Source organism: Podarcis liolepis (assembly GCF_965112155.1).
Source record: "Podarcis liolepis genome assembly, chromosome: 14".
Taxonomy (NCBI): Eukaryota; Metazoa; Chordata; class Lepidosauria; order Squamata; family Lacertidae; genus Podarcis; species Podarcis liolepis.
The window spans coordinates 30309665-30328465 of record NC_139569.1 but is presented as its reverse complement, the minus strand read 5'-3'; the positions used below and the strand labels follow the sequence as shown (position 1 = coordinate 30328465).

Genomic DNA, 18801 nt, shown 5'->3' with positions numbered 1-18801 from the left:
AAGTCAGCATACAGCAGCTCCCTATGTTCCCAGGCTGCCCGCTTTGCAGATGCCACAAGGGTCTCCCTGAAGTGAAAACAAGCTAGCTCACTACCCATACCCAATGTATTGTTGCATGCCAACCCAATCTCTGAGTAGTGGGTGATTTCAGGTGCCTACCCAGGGTTCAGTTTCCTCAGAATGAGGAACAGAGGAGACTGTGGTGTATTTAGGACAGGCATAGGCCAACTCGAACCACCAGATGTTTTGAGACTACAGTTCCCATCACCCCTGACCACTGGTCGTTAGCTAGGGATGATGGGAGTTGCAGTCCCAAAACATCTGGAGGGCCAAGTTGCCCTATGCCTGATTTAGGATATATGGCTTATTTACACACATATACAACCTAAAACTATGCTTGAGGTGCTGAAAGCATTAACACCCCAAGGTGGTCTTGCTTCTCCCATAGCCAGAGAGTTGGATTCAAGCAGAAATCAAGCATGTCTCTCAGGCTTTGGCCTGCTTCTAGCTTCTACTCTAGACTTTGTATTTCTAACTACCAGCCAGTTGAGGGGGGGGGCACCTATTTCGCCTCTGGCACAAAGCCACTTCCTTTGTTAGCTTAATGACCCATACTTAGGGAGCCATTACAAAGAAGCTGGCCTGGCTATTCCAACAAATTAATCCTTGCTTAGATTTTAACCCTTGCTGGGTCCAGGGATTAGAAGGGACTCGGGCATACAGCCTATCTTCCCTCCAAATTGACAATATCTTACCTGAATTCAGACTGAACTCTTCTGTGCTCCCCTGGAGTTCAGCAATACCAGCACTGGAATTGGGAGTTTGGTTAGGTAATCTTTTTGTTTTCACTGCTGTTTTTGATCTTGCTTTTGCACTTCATTAAAAGTTTAAAAGTGGCATCTTAAAGGCTTAACATATTTATTGTGGCACAAGCTTTCACAACTAGAGTCCATCAGAAGGAAATTCCCTTTGAAATTTGCATTTTCTCTCTATTCACTGTAGTGTTGAAGTTGACTTTTTGACTCTGTCCTATTTGAAACTGTCAGCATGCCTGGTGATTAATTGTTGATTCTTAAAAAAATATTTATTGTGAGCCGCTGTGGGCATGGTCTGCTAAAGATAATTAAACCTCAAAAAGATGGAAACTACCCAGGTGCCTAGGCAAATGTGCCTGGAAAGCAATGTATCATTTGTAGACGAGCAGCCTACCAGATTTAAGGTGCACATGTACCAATACATCAAAATAGTCCTGATAAGAGTAGACAAACCTACTGAATATCAGCCACTGGCATTTACCATTTCATGTGTGAAGTGCCCACAAGACAGATGAAAATTCACAGAGCAATTAAAAACTCGGATCCATATTTTGCCATTTTGGGTTGGTAACAGTTTTGATGACCGAACAATTACAAATTGAGGCAGGGTTACAGGGCACCCAAGTTGAAAATCTGCCAGCCTGGAATCAGGTTATTTGTGTACACAGAGCAAGGGCTTTTTTGTTGTCCTGTACTTGTGTTCATTGGCATAAGAGACAATGGCACTTTAAAGTTATGCAGAATGAGGCCATTCCTCTTCTCTTCATTAAACCAGATCCAGTTACTTGGGCTGCTTCTACATTAATTAGCAGCAATTGCTAGCTTGCAAACAGCAAGAATGAGGCCATCTGTGACTCACATCTCAAACAATGGGGAAGTCAGAGGAAGGCGGAAGACAAACACTAGTCTTGTGACATTCCAGATCTCTTACATCTTTAACTGCATTAAATATGTTCTTTACAGGCACTCTTCTGACCTATGCTCTTCACAAGGTAAACCTCTGGTGTAAAGGAGAGATCAGGGTGAGTTTTGCAATGATTCAGAAAGTTCAATGGAGCACCAGACAGGATCCAAAACAAAAGAGTTTGGGATTAAGTAGCAAGAGTTCACAGTACAGGAAACACAAACTTTTCAGTTCAAAGGTTGCCAAAGCACTACCAGCTGGCTTGAATTGTTAAGAGAACATCACCTATTTTGAGGAAATATGTGTAAAATATATAGAGTGCATTTCCCTAAACACATGAGGGAACAACACCTCCAAAACTATGAGCTTTCCAGGAAAGGTGATGTGGCTTTTCAGCAGCTGTGAATGCAGACACCTATGTCATTATTAAATCTCAATTTGAAATATGTTTGTAAAAGTGCTTCACCTGAATTATTCCACACCCGGCCAGGTGCCGGGGATTATAGGGTATTAACATAACCTTCCTGTTGTGAAAATAAAAAAAAATCCTTCCAGTAGCACCTTAAAGACCAACTAAGTTAGTTCTTGGTATGAGCTTTCGTGGTGTGCATGGACACTTCTTCAGATACACTTCCTGTTGTGAAATCCCTGTTTAAATTTGATCTAATGTGAGGCTGCCCCAAAGAGCAGTCTTCTTCCAGTATAAAGGACTGTGTTCTCCTTTGTTAAATTGCAGCCCGATTAGACATAGTTAAACACACACACACGTTCTGTACCCATTAAAGCAAAATAGCTTAGGGAGAAATGGTTGGGTTCTCCCCAATATCTGACGAGACTGCCGACGAAGTGTGCTCTAGCCTGAAAAAAAGCTCGTTCCTCAAAAAATATGCTGCCTGAAAAGCTGTTCTCTTGCTATTCTTCCAAAAATGGTTTGAGCATAAGGGGAAGTAGATTACTCAAGGGAAAACCCAGCGTTTTTTAGCGGCATATTCTGGTTTATTGGTCATGTTGCCACTGGCTATGAAGACACACATCCTTTTTTTATTTTGCCATCACAGTTTTTGTTTCGTTTTTTAAAAAAGCTTCACGCTTTTTAAGCGCTGCATTGCTCTCAGCCTCTTGCTTTCCAGCATCGTGGAAGAAGTGAGCACGCTGCATGCAAAAGGCTTCTTTCTAATCCACCCTGGTTGGCTGGAGCAGGCAGAAAGCTGTCTGGCTGTGAGAAATGAGAGGACTGTGATGTCACCAGGAAGGCAGGGCTCCGGCTGACACAGAGCTCTGCCGTTGTTGACCCTCCTGTTTCCAAGTGAGCCGGCAGCCAACCAGAGCTCTTGTCCAGCCCAAGATGGCCTTTGAACTATCCACCAGCAACTTCCTGCTGTGCTTAAAAAAAAAAAAAGAGTACACAGTGCAATGCAGTATGTCTGTCAGCTATGCGGCACAAAGGAACAGCCATTTTGTGACAGACCTGCAGTAAAATGCTTAGCGTTTTCTTATTTTGCTCCGACCCACCTAGCCCATTTATTCTCCCCCAAAATAAATGCTTCGTGCCTCACACCACAAGAGATATTAAAGCCCCCCCTCCCCCACAAGTAATTCTCTCCCTCTCTCCCCTCCACCCTCATTGCTCATTGTCCCCAGCTAAAAACCCTCATTTTAAATACGAGTGGTGCTTCATAAAATGGCCGCCACTAGCTGAATGTGCTTGTTAACAGAAATCTGCATGATGCAGCTTACAGTTACTGCTTACAGCTTTAATGAGAAATTGCTCTGGAAATAAAGCCCCCAGCTTGCAGGGAGAGCGTTAGCGGGCACAACAAAAATGCTATATTAACTCTGTGTAGTCTTAACTAGTTTATAGATTGTGGTGCACGGAGGCAAATATAAATGTTGACATAATGAAGGATTTGCGATGTGAGCATGCATTTCGAACAGCACAAAAGACAAGTCTCAAACAGCTATTTGTAAGAAATCGTAACTTTATGCAGACTCCTCTCATGTGTTATTGAATACCCCAATCCTGTGTACTGTTTACTAGGACTCCATTGGGTACAGCGGAGCTTACTTCCAAGTAACAGCCCAATCCCAACTATGTTTACTTGGAAGCAAGTCTTGTTTAACTTATGCTTAGGGTCAGGTTGTGCATGGAACTTCTTATGTATAGGGGGTTCCAGAATATATGTAGGATTAGTTGCAGGTGCTCCCATCTTGAATATGGCGTAGCTAAGGATCTTACAGGAGGTGCAACTAACCTGTGACCATCCAGAAATTGTTGGGACTCCCAACTCACAGCAGCCCCGGTAGCATGACCAAGGATCAAAGATGATGGAAAGTACAGAACAGCAACAGCTGGAGAGGCACTGGTGGCCCATCCCAATCAACAGCCTACTTGGGGGTGGCACCCCAGTTAGCAAATTCCCTTGCTAGGAAGATTAACCTGGTATCTTCCTTCCCTAGCTTTCAGGCAGCAACAGGAAACATTTTCATCGCTGAAAAGTGCTTTTCATTAACACAAGACGCCCAACTGTGTTCAACAGGACTTAGTTCCGCATAACATGCATCAGACTGTGACTTAAGCCAGGTTTTAAGAGGGAGTGTGTTTCTCTATTCTTTTTAAAATATTGCATTGTGTTTTGATTTTCTGTGTTTATTGTAAGCATTGCAGAACATTTTGACATGAAGTGGTATGGGAATTTAAAATTATTGGTTCATGAGCATATTGGGAATAACATGGTTCCATGACAAATCTTGTGTGAAGTTCTTAATAGCTTGGGCTTTGAACGAAATCTTTTTCCAAATGACTGGAAGTGTTCCAAGCTATTTATAATCTAAACCAAAGGTGGGCAACCTGTGGACCTCCAGATGTTGGGACTAAAAAATCCCTTTGGCCCAGTCAGTGTGGCCCATTGTCAGGGATAATGGCAATTGTAGGTCAACAGCATGTGGAAAGCCACAGGTTCTCCACCCAACTTAAACCATAACAGGTTTTGTTGCAGAATATGCCACCACAGCTTTTTCATTCTACATACTTGCCCATAACCACATGAGAATATTCATTGTTCACTCACAGCATCCACCTGTTAGCTAAGAAGTGTGAAACATTATAATTATGAATAGGATTAAAGGTTATAAAACCAAAGAAACTATAGTAGGCAACCATTGTGCAATGACAAGCTGCATCAGAACATGGACTTGAGTTGTATATTATTTGGGAGTTTTATCCCATCCAATATAACGGCATATGGAAGAAGAAGAGACCTAGGGTCACCTACAAGTGACCCTAAAGATCATGAGCCACATAGAATCCCTATTCCAAAACTGTGGAGCAAGTATTAAAAAGCAAAACTTCCTGCAAGAATAAAATGTGTTCTCAAAACATTTCCCAGTAGGAATTGTGTTCTCTGCACAATGTATTCTTGTAGACCAAAGCATATAAAACACTTAGGGAAAAGAAATCTTGAGCCAATTTTTGCAGGGTGGGGGAAGCAAAGGAAGGTAAGTTAATTCTTTCTCCTAAAAACAATATAAGGAGCATGGGACTAGTCCCATCTCTCTGTCTCATATACACATTTACCCACCCTTCAACCAACACCCCAATCTTATCACTTATCTCCCAATCAAGAGAGGCCTTGATGTAAACCATCTATGACACGTTTCTCTACCCCAATCAGATACAGAAAGGAAGTTGCAAGTAGGATGTGTGTGTACAATTTTGAGGTGGCCTTCATAAAAGTACTTTCCCCACAGATACACCTTCTACAACATTGAGACAACCAACAGCTCAGAAAATGAACTCCAAGGAGGAATTGTTTACAGTAAATATTGTTTTTTCCATTAGTCCCCCGTGAGAAAGTATTGCTAGTAGTAAGTATCTTCCTTTGAAGAACTGAAAGGGGAGGGGGAGAATAGGGATCTTTATTTCAATACAAAAGGTGTTAACATAATGCTTACCAGGAAAGCAAAAGTTCATGTGTGGAGGTTATGCAAATAATATACCCATGGGGAAGAAAAAAAGGGGGGGAATGTCAAAGGGGTGGTTAATCTAATTTTCTAATTCAATTCACATTTCACAGCTTTTTAAAGGTTTAGTTTGCTGCCCCTCGTGATACTAAACCCCTTTGTTCAGTTTATCACATTTATTTATTCCTAAAATGCAGTGGGTTTCTATCAACGTGGATTAACCGATTAACCAGCTAATTTCAAAAACAATGTTGTTACCAAGTCAGCAATTTGACTTTCACAACTGCATGTCTGAATTGTGAGTTTCATAGAGTTGAAAATTATGCATTCCTAAAAAGAGATCCATGCTTTCTTGTACCTAGGTGTGGGAATCAAATGGCTTTTTCACCCCCATTAAAAATTGCAGCTGCCTTCAGTTTTAATCTTCAATTAAATATATCCACATCCACTGAAATATTTTACATTGCTTAAACTTTGAATCTCTTAGTGCATAACATACTGTAGGAAAACACCCACAACCCCTAGGGTTTTTCTACCACATGGTATTAATTCAAATTCTAATAATCTATTGAATTAAAATCTAAACATCACAATATATCATTCATACACTTAAAACAAGGAACAGGTTGGTACACAAATTATTTTCAGGATTATAAACACAAAAAGCTGAAAATGGGATTTTAAGTAACAAAACAAGCTAGGGTCAGTAAATATGTTGCAGAAAATTATTATCAGAATTATCAGGGACACACAGCTAGAATTCCCTTGCTACAGGGCTAAGCAAAAAAGTGACAGATTCAAATTAAAAATATTTTATTAGACTTGCCATCCCAACACCTGCAAAAAAAAATACACAAGAAATCCCAAACATTAAAATTTACTCCAAGTTAAAAAGAAAATAGACAAGATTCCAAGGTGTCCCACTTAGTTCATTTCTCTTTTAAATGGAAGAATCTACTATCAATGGGGAAATCTGGTTAAAGTGTATCAAAATATATTAAAATACCTAAAACAGTATCAAAGTTTTAGGTATTTGAATATGAAGCAAAGGGTGTCAACCACACACACGCGTTCTGTTTTTTATTATAAAATGAATTTTTTTTCATTCATAAAACTTTGTGTAGTTTCTTATTTACAATACTATCAGGCTTCTGTCTGGCCTTCAACTAAAGTTTAGACTTCACAAATTCTTCAAAGGAAAAAAAATCCCTTATATGTAAAATGGTGCAATGCAGCAGTGGCTATATAGGCAAGGTCATTTTTCACAGCACAAAACCCCTCAAAAACACAAAATTCAGAAGCTAAAACTTGCATAATATACAGGAAAAGGTTCCATCTGTAGAAAGGTGCTTTACCTTTTAACTATGGCATGGGGCCTTTCAATCACACCACAACTTCCAGAAATTGCAACCCAAAAAAAAAGAAAATCAGGGTGTGGCATATTAGCAAGCTCAAGGTCACTCCTTAGAAAAAAAATCAAAAGCATTGAAATATATATTTTGTTTCTCTCCTGCTGGTAACCCAAGGGTGTCAAAAGGTAAACAATGAAATCAGGTTAATAAAAAAATAATAAAGTTGAGAGATCATACCTCGAAGCATTGCTGTGGACTGAACCCTCCTCTCCTTGGCTTTTATCCGTATCTCTCATCATCTTTTTATTCTTAAATATTTAAGGGAAAGGTACGAGAGGTGGCTGTGTTTGCTTTGAAGTCCTGTGCCCAGGTATTTACTGTCAAAAGTTGAAAGAAAGGTAAGGTCCCAGTTTGTGCCTATGGCTTTCAATACCAAGAACAAAGTCCTGACGCTGCAATGGTATTTGTTACAATAATGCAGAACGCTGATCAACACGGGGAAAACGGAGAATATTATACATTTAAAAAAAAAACAACCACGAGGGTACACAGCCCTGGGGAGCATCCTACAAACTTTCCTAAAGTAACCCTGGAAGCAAGTATTCTCGGTATTTTATTGCGTCATTCCAGGGTCGTTCAAACCGGTCGAGGGGGAAAAAATCAAAAGTATTCAAAAAGGACAAAAAACCTTCAAAATGGTAATTAATAATCGCCCACCTACCTGATTCAGGCACCGGCGCCAGGTCCAACCCGATATTAGTTTCGGGTCGTGGGAAAACATTAGCTCCAAAATAGCTCAACGGCAACACGGAGAACGAAAGAAAAAAGCCGGATTTCTTTTGAAAAACAATAAAATAAGGCGTTTAATCCCAAACGATCTGCATTCGTTCAATTGCCAGAGGCGATAATTAGAGCCAAAAGATGGGGTAAAAAAGATCCGGAGAAAAAAGCTCATTAAGAGAGCGCACAAAAATGGAGGTACGCCATGGCTTCCAAGCTAGGAAAAACAACGACCTGGGCTGCCTCCACGGCTGCTTCTTTCCAACAAGGCGAAGGGAGAGCGCCCCAAAAAGCTGCTTTTCTGCCCGAAAAACGCTCGATGCCCCCTACGACAGTCCCCGCGAGAGGCTAGGGGCCGCAGGAGCCCCCTGAGGTAGCCAAAAAGTTGGGCAAAGTTGCGCAAAAGTGGCGGAGGAGGGGGAAAAAAGCAGGGAGGCTCAATGCGCTCTCCAAGGCACAGCCGCCATCTAGAGCTTTCTTCCCAGCTCTGAGCTCTGCCTTTGATTGACACTCTCTACATTTACCCCACAACTCAGGTGATGTACCATAGACCCACCCCTTCATTTCCACCCAAAAAGAGAGGGGGAGCCTCCACCTCAAGGGTGCATACCCCCCATCACTGGCATCTTCATACCCAACTCCAATCTGTGGAGGAGGCAACTTAACCCCATCTGGTTCAGACACCCTTTCCAAGCCAAAAGAGATATTATTGGTTGCTTTTGTTGGAGAGGATTGCCTTAGATCACTGTCCTTGGGCTAAAATTACTTCCTCTTTGGACAGGAAGTTGTGGTGTAGCAAGCCATTTTGAAGGAATGGAAGCAAGACTGGTATCCAGTGGGTTGGCACCAGTGGTTCACATGGGAAGGCTAATACCCCCAAAGGGTAATTTTTAAAGTAATTCATCAAGTAGCTTATTTCTGATAGGCACTGAGACACAAATAGCCCAAAGCCATTAATCGTATAAAAGTAATTCCAATGGGCACAAAAAGAATGATCTATTAGCCCTTTTGACTCAATAGCGCCACCCTAGTGGTTCTATTTGAAAAGGACAAAATTGTTGTGCTGGAATTCCAATTTGCTGGTTACCAAGAGGGTGTAAAATAATTCTAACATAGCCATGGTTCTATGACCCATTTCCTGAGCTCTTCATTTCAGCCGCACTCCAATGACAAAAGCTTACGTCTCAAACATCAACAATTAACAAAACTATTTGGAACTCCTATGGAAAAGGTGGCACAAGAGTTGCTTGTCCAGTGACCATTCCCTTCCTGATTGGGATATTGGGTATTTCTCATAACCCCAAACATATGGAAAGCATGTTATACCATTGAAAAATACCATGGATGGTCAAATGTCTATCCTCCAGTGACAGAGCAGAAGGTCCAAGCAAATGACAAGTTCCATCACTAGAACCAATCTGTTGCCACTTCCCCACATTATTTCAGCCCAACAAAGCTAGTATACAATACACAATTTCAAGCGAGCAATTTGAAGAATTTAGTTGAGAATTCTCTACAATGGAAGAAGGCTATTCTTGAAGGTAGGTTCCAAGTCTTCAAACTGATGAACACCTTTGGATCAAAGTTAGTGGCCACCTGAGATTCTTACTAGTACCTCAAGCAGAATTAAATATCCAAGGAATCACACTAGTCAGAATCTCAGGTGTCTTGCCTAAACCCAAACCACCACTAGGCAAGCCATACAGAATACACATTAAGAATGGGTAATTGCGCAACTCCCATCTTTACAACATTAATATCAGAAACATGAACATCATACCCATCAATAAAAATCTTCAACAGCAATCTGGCAGTTTAGATCCAGTTTCCCCTTAATAATTATTCACAGCAGTATGTCAGAAAGAAAATGGACCTTCTAACCCCAAAATTATGTATCAAGTTACTAAGCTACCAGATCTGAGTTACTTGGTAGACATGAAGTGGCAATAGGTATTCAGTAATACAATAAAATGCATACGGTTAACTTTAATGGTGTGCATAGGCAATTATTCAACCTAACTTCTTTATCTAGCTAGGGTTGATTAACCAACATGGTAGAATCAAAACATTACAGATTTGTACAAACAGCAATTCATTTAAAATACTGTTAAGTATGATCAAGAAAATCAGACCCACATACCACACCATAAGGAAATAAAATTATAATTAAATGTTTAGAAAAAGTGTTGGTTTTTCAATATGTGTATATTATCCAACTCTAGAGCTGTCATAGGAAACTCTAGGTCATAGTGTGATGGTGAGGTGACTACACATATTTGTACCATTCTAAGATAGTTGCACTGTTCCGAAAATGTCTTGCTGACATCTACCATCATTTATCCTAGATCAGGCAGACATAAAACCCATAGGAGGATACAACCTTTTCCACCTAGCCAGAAAACACAGAATATAAAGCCCCAACCAAGAATAAGATCCTACTAAAAACAGACAGCAATCTGAAAAGTTAGCAAGTATTTGAAATATCATTTCACAAAATATTAAATTCTTTCTGTAATCAAACAGTTTTTGTCAACACAACCAGTGACAGCAAAGATCAATACATTAAGAACCTTTAAGCCTGAAAGACGACAAACAAGATAAAAATGTAAAAAAACCACTTTTATTTAAGCCATTTAAAGTAGCACAGCACTTCTGCCAACAGGGGAGAAAAGTATGCATACATTCCTGGTTTGAAAATTCAGTCAGCCCATTCCATCCCCAATGCCAAATAAGTTATATTGGAAGGGTCAGAAATCATTTGATTTTTTAAAAAATCCATTTATCAGATGATCATTAGCCCAAATCTTCTCTGGTTTAGATTACACTGAAGTTCATCCTAAAGTGCCCCTCTTGGTTGGACATAATCAGCAATCATGCAATAGTTCATTCCTCAACCTCTCAATCTGTGGAACTGCCATCTTGATTTGGAACTCGTTGTCTCCCTTTGAGATTCTTCCTTTGTCTGGACTCTTTATAAAAAAAATTAAAAGAAAAATTCTGTTGGAATACAGGTAATTTTATCCTTAAACTAAACAACCAACATTGAATTATCATATCTGAACACATTTTAATGTATTTTCAAATAACAAAAAATGTGAAAATTAGTGATGTCAGAGGAGCATTTAAAAGGTATTGAGAAAATACCGGCCATTTTTCAAGATTGCTATAGAGAAGAACGTAGGCAGAATTTTTTACTTTAAACCACTAAAACAAGAAAGGAAATGTACTGGTTCTAGACACAGTCTTTATGATCATGAGATTCACAACAAACATACTATAGGGAATATATTATTTTTTAAAAAAAAATCTATGAAAGAAGAAACATTTTGTTCTGAATTCATAAAGTTTTGTTCAATTTCATACAATTCTGTGTGGTTACACATTTAATTCATAAGGTGCACAGCTGGTGAATACATCACTTCCCAAACTTTTAAGACTATGGGTTATGCTACATGCCAGTTGGGGGGAAAACTGAGTAGACCCATGGCTATCTTATTTTTATCCATTTCAATGTGCTTGCTCTGAGTAGAACTAGCATGGGACACAGCCCTAAATATTATTTAATTTGTTTAATTTGTGTGCTGCCCTTCATCTGAAGATCACAGAGCAGTTCACAACATAGAAATACAAATTTAGAACACAAAATACATAATATTCTCCCACGAACACATTTAAAGGCCATAAAATGTTAATCAGCCAAAGGCCTGGTTATATGTAGTTCAGTTTAGTGAACTCCCACACCAATGGGCACTACACCTGGGTGTTATATAGGCTGTAATAGATGCAACAAAATGAAGATTTCAAATAGCTTAAAACATAAGCAATACAGTACTACTGGGGGACTAAACAAGTTCTGCTGTCCTTACAGATTTAATAAGGACTGAAGAAGTCATGGGAAGGTGGGGGCAGAGAACATGACTAGAAGGTAGGACTGGCTAAATACTAATTTATCTCAGCTTGGTCTTTGGTTATATGACTGGCCCCAAGATCCAAATGAAAAATGGATTTGTTTCATTTTGATCCCTATGAACATAGAATAAACAGAACAGCAAAAATTTATAATCCTGCTACAAATTCCAAGAGGAGTAAGTATTCCCTTCAAATTAATTCTCCTGATTTAAGAATGATTATTCACTAGGTTCAATTCTATATTGACACCCAAGGGCAACCGGGTGTTCTGGATGGTCTGGTTTTGTAGCCCTTTCACATTTGCCACCTCCTTCCTGTGCAGTTCTTAACTGTACCCATCTGTTACACTGGGTGTGACTGTAGTCTCAAGGAATAGCATTTAATGAATGAGACAGCACCAATTATGGTGGAGAGATCTTCAGGGTTTAAACCGCTTTGAAGTATGTGGTGTTTTTACCATCAAGCAGTGTATAAATTTTATGAAATAAAATAAAAAAGGATGATTTTAAACTTGCAGCAGATTTGTCAATACAACAGAATGTTGTAATAATATTTTGGCTCTCAGGCAACACATTTTCTTGAAATTACAAATTCAGTTTTGAAGAAAACTTCAAATTTAAGCTAATTCATGAAATCATGTTGGCACTTCTCACAAAATCATTGTCCAAATGTTATTAATGTACAAACGGTAAAATTATCAAGACCAGAGATTTCCTTACTTCAGGTTATAGCATAGAAACCCTGCTGCAGCCAAACCTGAAACATGGAACTATTCAAAATTTAACGAGGAAAAAGTTTAATAATAAAAGTGAGTAGTGAAGCTAGGACTCACAGAACACTTGACTGGTTTGCCCAGATATAAAAACATTTCAAGTGTTTTTCAGCCCCAGAAAAATTATTTTGATCTACCATTACCACAATGTTCTGTAGATGCATCAGCATAGTAGAAGACCATAGCCAGACTTATGGTACATCCACAAAAACTCAGGGCATCACTTGTCTCAAAATAGGTTATAGGAAAGCTATCTCCATTTCTAGACACTACTATCTGCTTTCTTCATTTAGTGATCCTATCCTCCAATATACTCTACAATTATGGCATACAGAGCAGCTTACAAATCCTTTGTATCCATTTTTCATTGGGTCATTGCAACAAAAAACTGGTCAAATATAAATTCAGCCAAGTCATAACCAAGTATTTAGTAATTACTGACCTGCACTAGGAGAGCAGAGATGAAGAACCTATGGCCTTCCAGATGTTGTGGACTACCAACTCCTATCAGCTCTAAACAGCATGGCCAATGGTCAGGGATGATGCGAGCTGCAAGTCCCAACAAGAGCAAGGCCATAGGTTCCCTGTCTTAAGAGAAAACTAAAAAAAAGTGTTTTGGATCAAGGTACACTAATATTGAAGTATTGACCTTCTTCCACATTTTATTATTTAGTACTTTCAGAAGGATATACCTCTACAAAGGTGCTCTTAAAATCAGCAACATTGTAAACTGAAGTAAAGGATGCAACATAAGCTCAGCAGCATTTTAAGTGTGTGCACAGATATTTTAGGAAGCTATGCAGAATATTCAATACTTTGCTTCCTATAAGAAGACTGACAGTTGAAAGTAGCATGTAGAGGTCAAGAGTACTAATTAGCAGTGTTTAACAAACATTTACATTTTTGTCTAAATATGTTAAGCTTCAGGTTTGACTCGCATGTTGATACTTTGCAAAGTGCCAAGATAAACACACATTTGGGTTATTACTAATTGCTACTGGAAATCCATGGTAGATACAGAACATGGAAAAGGAGAAGAGTAGAGACCGATGGTGAACAGAAATCTCTAAGAAACACTTTTGAACTTGTTAGCAACAGAAAGACTCGTGGGGTGAATAATGTAAAGAACAGTCAGCAGGAGACCACAAATTAAAGGCTGACTTAGAGCAATGTTCCAAGGAATCCTGTTTTTCCTCAGAAGCACAAGATCCAAAATGGTGGGCAAGCTAATTGAAAGGAGGACTGGTAGGTGAAGAAAGATAGCAAATTATTGATATCATATGGCAGAAAACTACCAATATTTTTACGGTTGGGGGGGGGGCTCTGGATTTTCTAAAACACCAAAATGTCTTGGACTGCTTCACTTTGGATGCCAATACCAAACTCTCTCCAATGCAACAGGCATAGAGGAATGTTGGGCAGGTTCTAATACATAGATCTCTGTGTCATTCAGTTAATGTGTGTTAACAGGCTTCATCATTGTCCATGTTTGGTGTTTGTCTACCCTAGAACATGCTCAGAATCCCATGCAACTTATTGGTTGCTCAGCAGACATGATGTGGAAAGCCTTCCCTGAAGACAGAAGGTTTGAAGGCACTGGTCTTGACAGAAGTTTACTGAAATATGGCACTCAATTCAAAGCAACCAATTCTGGATAAATGTCATAGTTTTGGAGTTAAGAATAGCTTGGTAGCATAAAAAATGCTGAATAATAGCACTTTAATACAGGAAGCACTTTCACCCAATGACGTATAGTTTCCAATTATGAATCTAAAATCTACTGCTAAAGTGGAATTTCAAATATACCTGTTTGAAGAATACTGCAGTATGCTTAAGAATATGGCAATATGCTAAGAGAGTCATGCTTAGGAATTAGGAACCTAATAGATGCAAGAGTCAACACAAGGAAGTACCAAACAAACTTGAATGTCCTAAAAAGTGCCTAAGTGGCATGAGGTTGTTGAGCAAATGAAACTTAAGTTCTGGTGGGGTGGCCAATCTGCAACCCTCCAAATGCTGTTGGAATACAGCTCCCATAGTTCCTGACCATTGGCATAGTGATAAGAGTTGAAGTCCGACAACATCTGGAGGGTCACAGGTTCCCAATCTCTGCTCTGAGCAAAGCCACACAACACCTCACACCTTAGCAACTATTTTAAATCACACCACATAAGTGGTGTCTGTGAAGCAACCCACTCCATGGCGGAGCTACCATATACTGATCTAACACTAGCCTTCTCTATATATAGTGGGTCACTTTAGAAGAATCCATATGAAGGCAACGTCCACTGCATGCTATTTAAAGTGGCTCTCCCACACAAGTGCTACTTGTGTTCAGTATGAGAGCATTTTTTTCTTTTAAGCAAAATCATTTTTTCTTCTCCAAAGACTGAAAGGTTTCCCACCACTCTCAAATTAATTTAACAAGTTGGTACCCTGGGACAGTAGCATACATTTTTGATCACCAACCTTTGTGACTAGAGGAACAATAAGGGAAATAAAGCCTGGACTTCCTAAACTTAAAGGAGTGTCTAGCATACCCTTGTTTCTGCTTACTGGACAAAAAGATGACTGAAAAAAATCTTAAGACGTATACAAGCCAGTATGCACATTCAAAAGCTTCAATTTAACAGACATAAAGTGACAGAAAGTATTCTAGAATGCTTACAGGATTGCAAATACCATAGCATACTTGAAAATTAAGAAATTTATGTACTATATCTCTCATTAAGACTCACTTTCAGTCCCATAAGGTAGAGTGGCTAACTGATTTAACCACACAATCCAGAGTAGTCTGGAACAGGCAACAATTTTAGTACTCTACATGCTCAACGGATTTGAACTTGCATATCAACACACATGTTAATCATATAAACCAGCCCACAAAACTGAACATTGACAGAATTAAGAAGAGTAAAGCTTTTCCTGGAGTAAACTAATTTGGGCTGCAAGTAGGGGAATCTTGCATTTGAACATCTCCCATGTAAAAAACACCAGCACATATTACAGACTAGCCCAGAGTGCTAGGTTGTCCTTAGTAATTTCTATATAAGTATACAAATGTGTAATTTCTCTCCCTGCAGCCTACAGTGGTTCACCCCAGAACAGGAATAGCCTATGTAGTACCCTCCAGATGTTGCTAGACTACAGAATCTGTCAGTCCCAGCCAGCATAGCTGATGGGAAGGGATGACGGAAGTTTTAGTTCAAGAACAGTTCAACAAATGGGAGGTGTGCTGTCTTCCAGGTACAAAGATTCACAATGTGACAGAAATGTTTCTGAGTCTTATAAAGCCCACTGATCACAACCCCTTCCTTCTGATTCATGTGGGTACAAACATTACTGCCAAACACAGCCTTTGATGTATAACAAGGGACTATGAGACTCTGGGCAGTAACTGAAAGGTGAGCAAAGGTGGTTTTTTCATCACTCCTTCCATTTGAAGAGAGGAAAATACTGGAAGTAAACCAATGGCTGCGTAGGTGGTGTCATCAGGAAAAGTTTGGCTCTAGGACCATGGTTTCTGCTTCCTTGAGGAAGGACCTCTGGCAAGAGATAAATTGCACCTCACAGTGGTTGGCAAGACTGTGTTTGCTAAGAATCTCACAAACCTCATCAGGAGAGCTTTAAACTAAATCCTGAAGGGGTGGGAAACAATATTACATATGTCAGGGGAACACCTGGTACTGGGGATAATAGTGTCATTGATGCACAGGAACCTGAGGTGGTACTACAGAAACTTGCTAAAGGGAATGAAACAACAAGAAGGAAGCAGCTGGAGGGACCGGTTTCAGTTGTCTGTATACTAATGCACAGAGGATGGGAAACAAGGAAGACGACTTTGAGCTCTATACAGAATGGCAAATATGATTCAATAGGCATTACTGAAACCCAGTGGATGAGACTCATGACTGGAATGTAGAAATTGAGGGGTGTAACTAGTTTAAAAGGAATAGATTAAACAGGAAGGAAGGGTGAATAGCATTATATATAAATAATGTGTACACCAGTGAAGAAATCCACAACCTGGAGCATGGAAGACAGGTTGAGAGTAAATGGGCAAAGACTGTAGGAGGGGGAAACAATAGTGACCTTACTGTGGGTGTCTGCCACCTCCAAGGTAGCCTGAAGACTTGGATGTCCAATGGATTACTGAACATTCAAAAAGGAGAGCTATATAGTAGTCATGGGAGACTTCAACTACCCTAATATGTTGGAACTCGAACTCTACCGAGAATTTAAGGTCTCACTGACAAATTCCCTTCCCAGACGGTGGAAGCAGCAACAAGGGGCTCATCTATCTTGGACCTGATCCTCAAGAACTGCTCGATGAGGTGGAAATAGTGGAAACCTTAGTGGGGAAGTGACCATGTCCTTGTGGGTTTCATGATGAAGAGACAAGGGAAAGTTGAGTGTAGTCCAACATGTACTGCGGGCTTCTAAGAAGGCTTATTTCAAAAAGCTTAAGGAACTACTGGATGACATATAGTCAACTACTCAACGAGAAGTCCAAGATGGACTTGAGTTTCTTAAAGGTGAAATACTGAGGGCACAAGTGCAGACAATTCCAACAAGAAACAAAAATGGGAGGTATCAAAAGAAGCCAGTGTGGTTGCATAAGGAGCTAACAGATGAGCTGAGATTTAAGGAGGACATGTATAATAAATGGAAGGATAAATATCAAAGGAAGAGTATAAATGAATAGCCAACACTTGCAAGGAGAAGGTCAGGTGGACTAAAGCTCAGGCTTGCAAGAGAGGTTAAAAATAATAACTAAGTTTTCTTTGGCTATGTTTGAAGAGGAAAAACAGATGGCAGGTCCTTTGCGTGGAAAAGACGGGGAAATGCTATTAGGTAACAGAAAGAAGGCGGAACCACTCAGCAACTATTTTGCCTCAGTTTTCATCAAAAAGGAAAGCAGTGCTCAACCTGGTGATAACAGATGTAAGAGGGAGTTGACCCAAGATAGGAATAGGTAGTAAGGGAACACCTAGCTACTTTAATGAATTAAAACCTCCAGGGCCTGATAAACTGCATCCAAGGGTACTAAAGGATCTTGTAGATGTAATCTCAGAGCCTCTGTCTATACTATTTGAGAATCCTTGGAGAACAGGTAAGGTCCCTTCAGACTGGAGGCAGACAAATGTTGTCCCCATCTTCAAAAAGAGGAAAAAAGAAGACCCAGATAACTACTGACCAGTCAGCTTGACGTAGATACCAGGAAAGATCCTAGAACAGATAATTCAACATTTGGTCTGCGAGCTCTTGGAAAAAGATGCTGTGATTACCAAGACCCAGCACAGGTATCTCAAAAACTAGTTATGCTAGATGAATCTTTTTTTGATAGGAGTTACAAGCTTGGTGGATCAGGAGAATGCTATGGATGTAGTGAATCTTGAGTTTAGTAAGGCTTTTGACAAAGTCCCCCACAATATTCTTGTGAGGAAGCTGGTAAAATGTGGGTTGAATGAGGAAACTTAGGTAGAATTGTAGCTGGCTGACTGAAAAACCCAGAGTGCTAACTAATGATTCCTCTTCATCCTGGAAAAAAGTAACGAGTGGGGTGCCACAGAGTTCTGTCCTGGGCCTGCTGTTCAACATCTTTATAAACGACTTGAATGAAGGAATTGAAGGGATGCTCATCAAGTTTGCATATAAAATCAAATTAGGAAAGATAGCTAGTGCCACAGAATATAGAATTGGGAGAACTGGGCCAAAACTAGCAAAATAAATTTCAATAGGAACAAATGTAAGATTCTACACTTAAGCAGTAATAACCAGCTACACAAATATAAGATGGGCAACACCAGGCTTACCAGTAGCACATATGAAAAGGATTGAGGGGTCCTAGCTTAGCATGAAACCACAAGGATATCATGAGTTAAAATGTGATGCAGCAGCAAAAAAAGCTAATGCTCTTCTAGGCTGCATTAACAGAAGTACAGTGTCCAGATCAAAGGAAGCAATACCACTCTATCCTGTCTCCAGTTCTGGGTGCCACTGTTTAAAAACGATGTTGGCAGGCTGCAACATGTGCAGAGGAGGGCAACCAAGATGATCAAGAGTCTGGAAACTAAGCTTTATGAGAAACGGTTGAGGAAGTTGGGTATGATGTTTAGCCTGGTAGAGAGAAGACTTGAGAAGAAATGACAGCCATCTTCAAATATCTAAAGGGCTGTTACATGGAAGATTGAGCAACCTCATTTTCTCCTGCTTTGGAGGATAGGACCTGAACCAATGGATTCAAGTTACAAGAAAAAAGGAGATTCCGGCGAAACAACAGGAAGAACTTTCTGACATTAAGATCTG

The 18801-nt window shown here is 39.8% G+C and overlaps 1 protein-coding gene across 7 annotated transcripts in view; it reads right to left on the bottom strand.

The window, feature by feature from the left end:
* The window catches only part of CHD2 (chromodomain helicase DNA binding protein 2), a 65931-nt gene extending 57386 nt beyond the window's left edge, over positions 1 to 8545 (bottom strand). For 2 of the 7 annotated variants that reach the window (XM_083474960.1, XM_083474961.1), the window contains exons 1-2: positions 7753 to 8545; positions 7269 to 7408 (exon numbers count right to left, since the gene is read on the bottom strand). In XM_083474960.1, the coding sequence (XP_083331086.1) occupies positions 7269 to 7330 (62 nt within the window). In that variant the 5' untranslated portion in view covers positions 7331 to 7408; positions 7753 to 8545. The remainder of the gene's footprint in view (positions 1 to 7268; positions 7409 to 7752) is intronic. The other 5 variants (XM_083474957.1, XM_083474959.1, XM_083474964.1 and 2 more) reach the window with 3 other exon arrangements.
* Positions 8546 to 18801: the final 10256 nt, after the last annotated feature.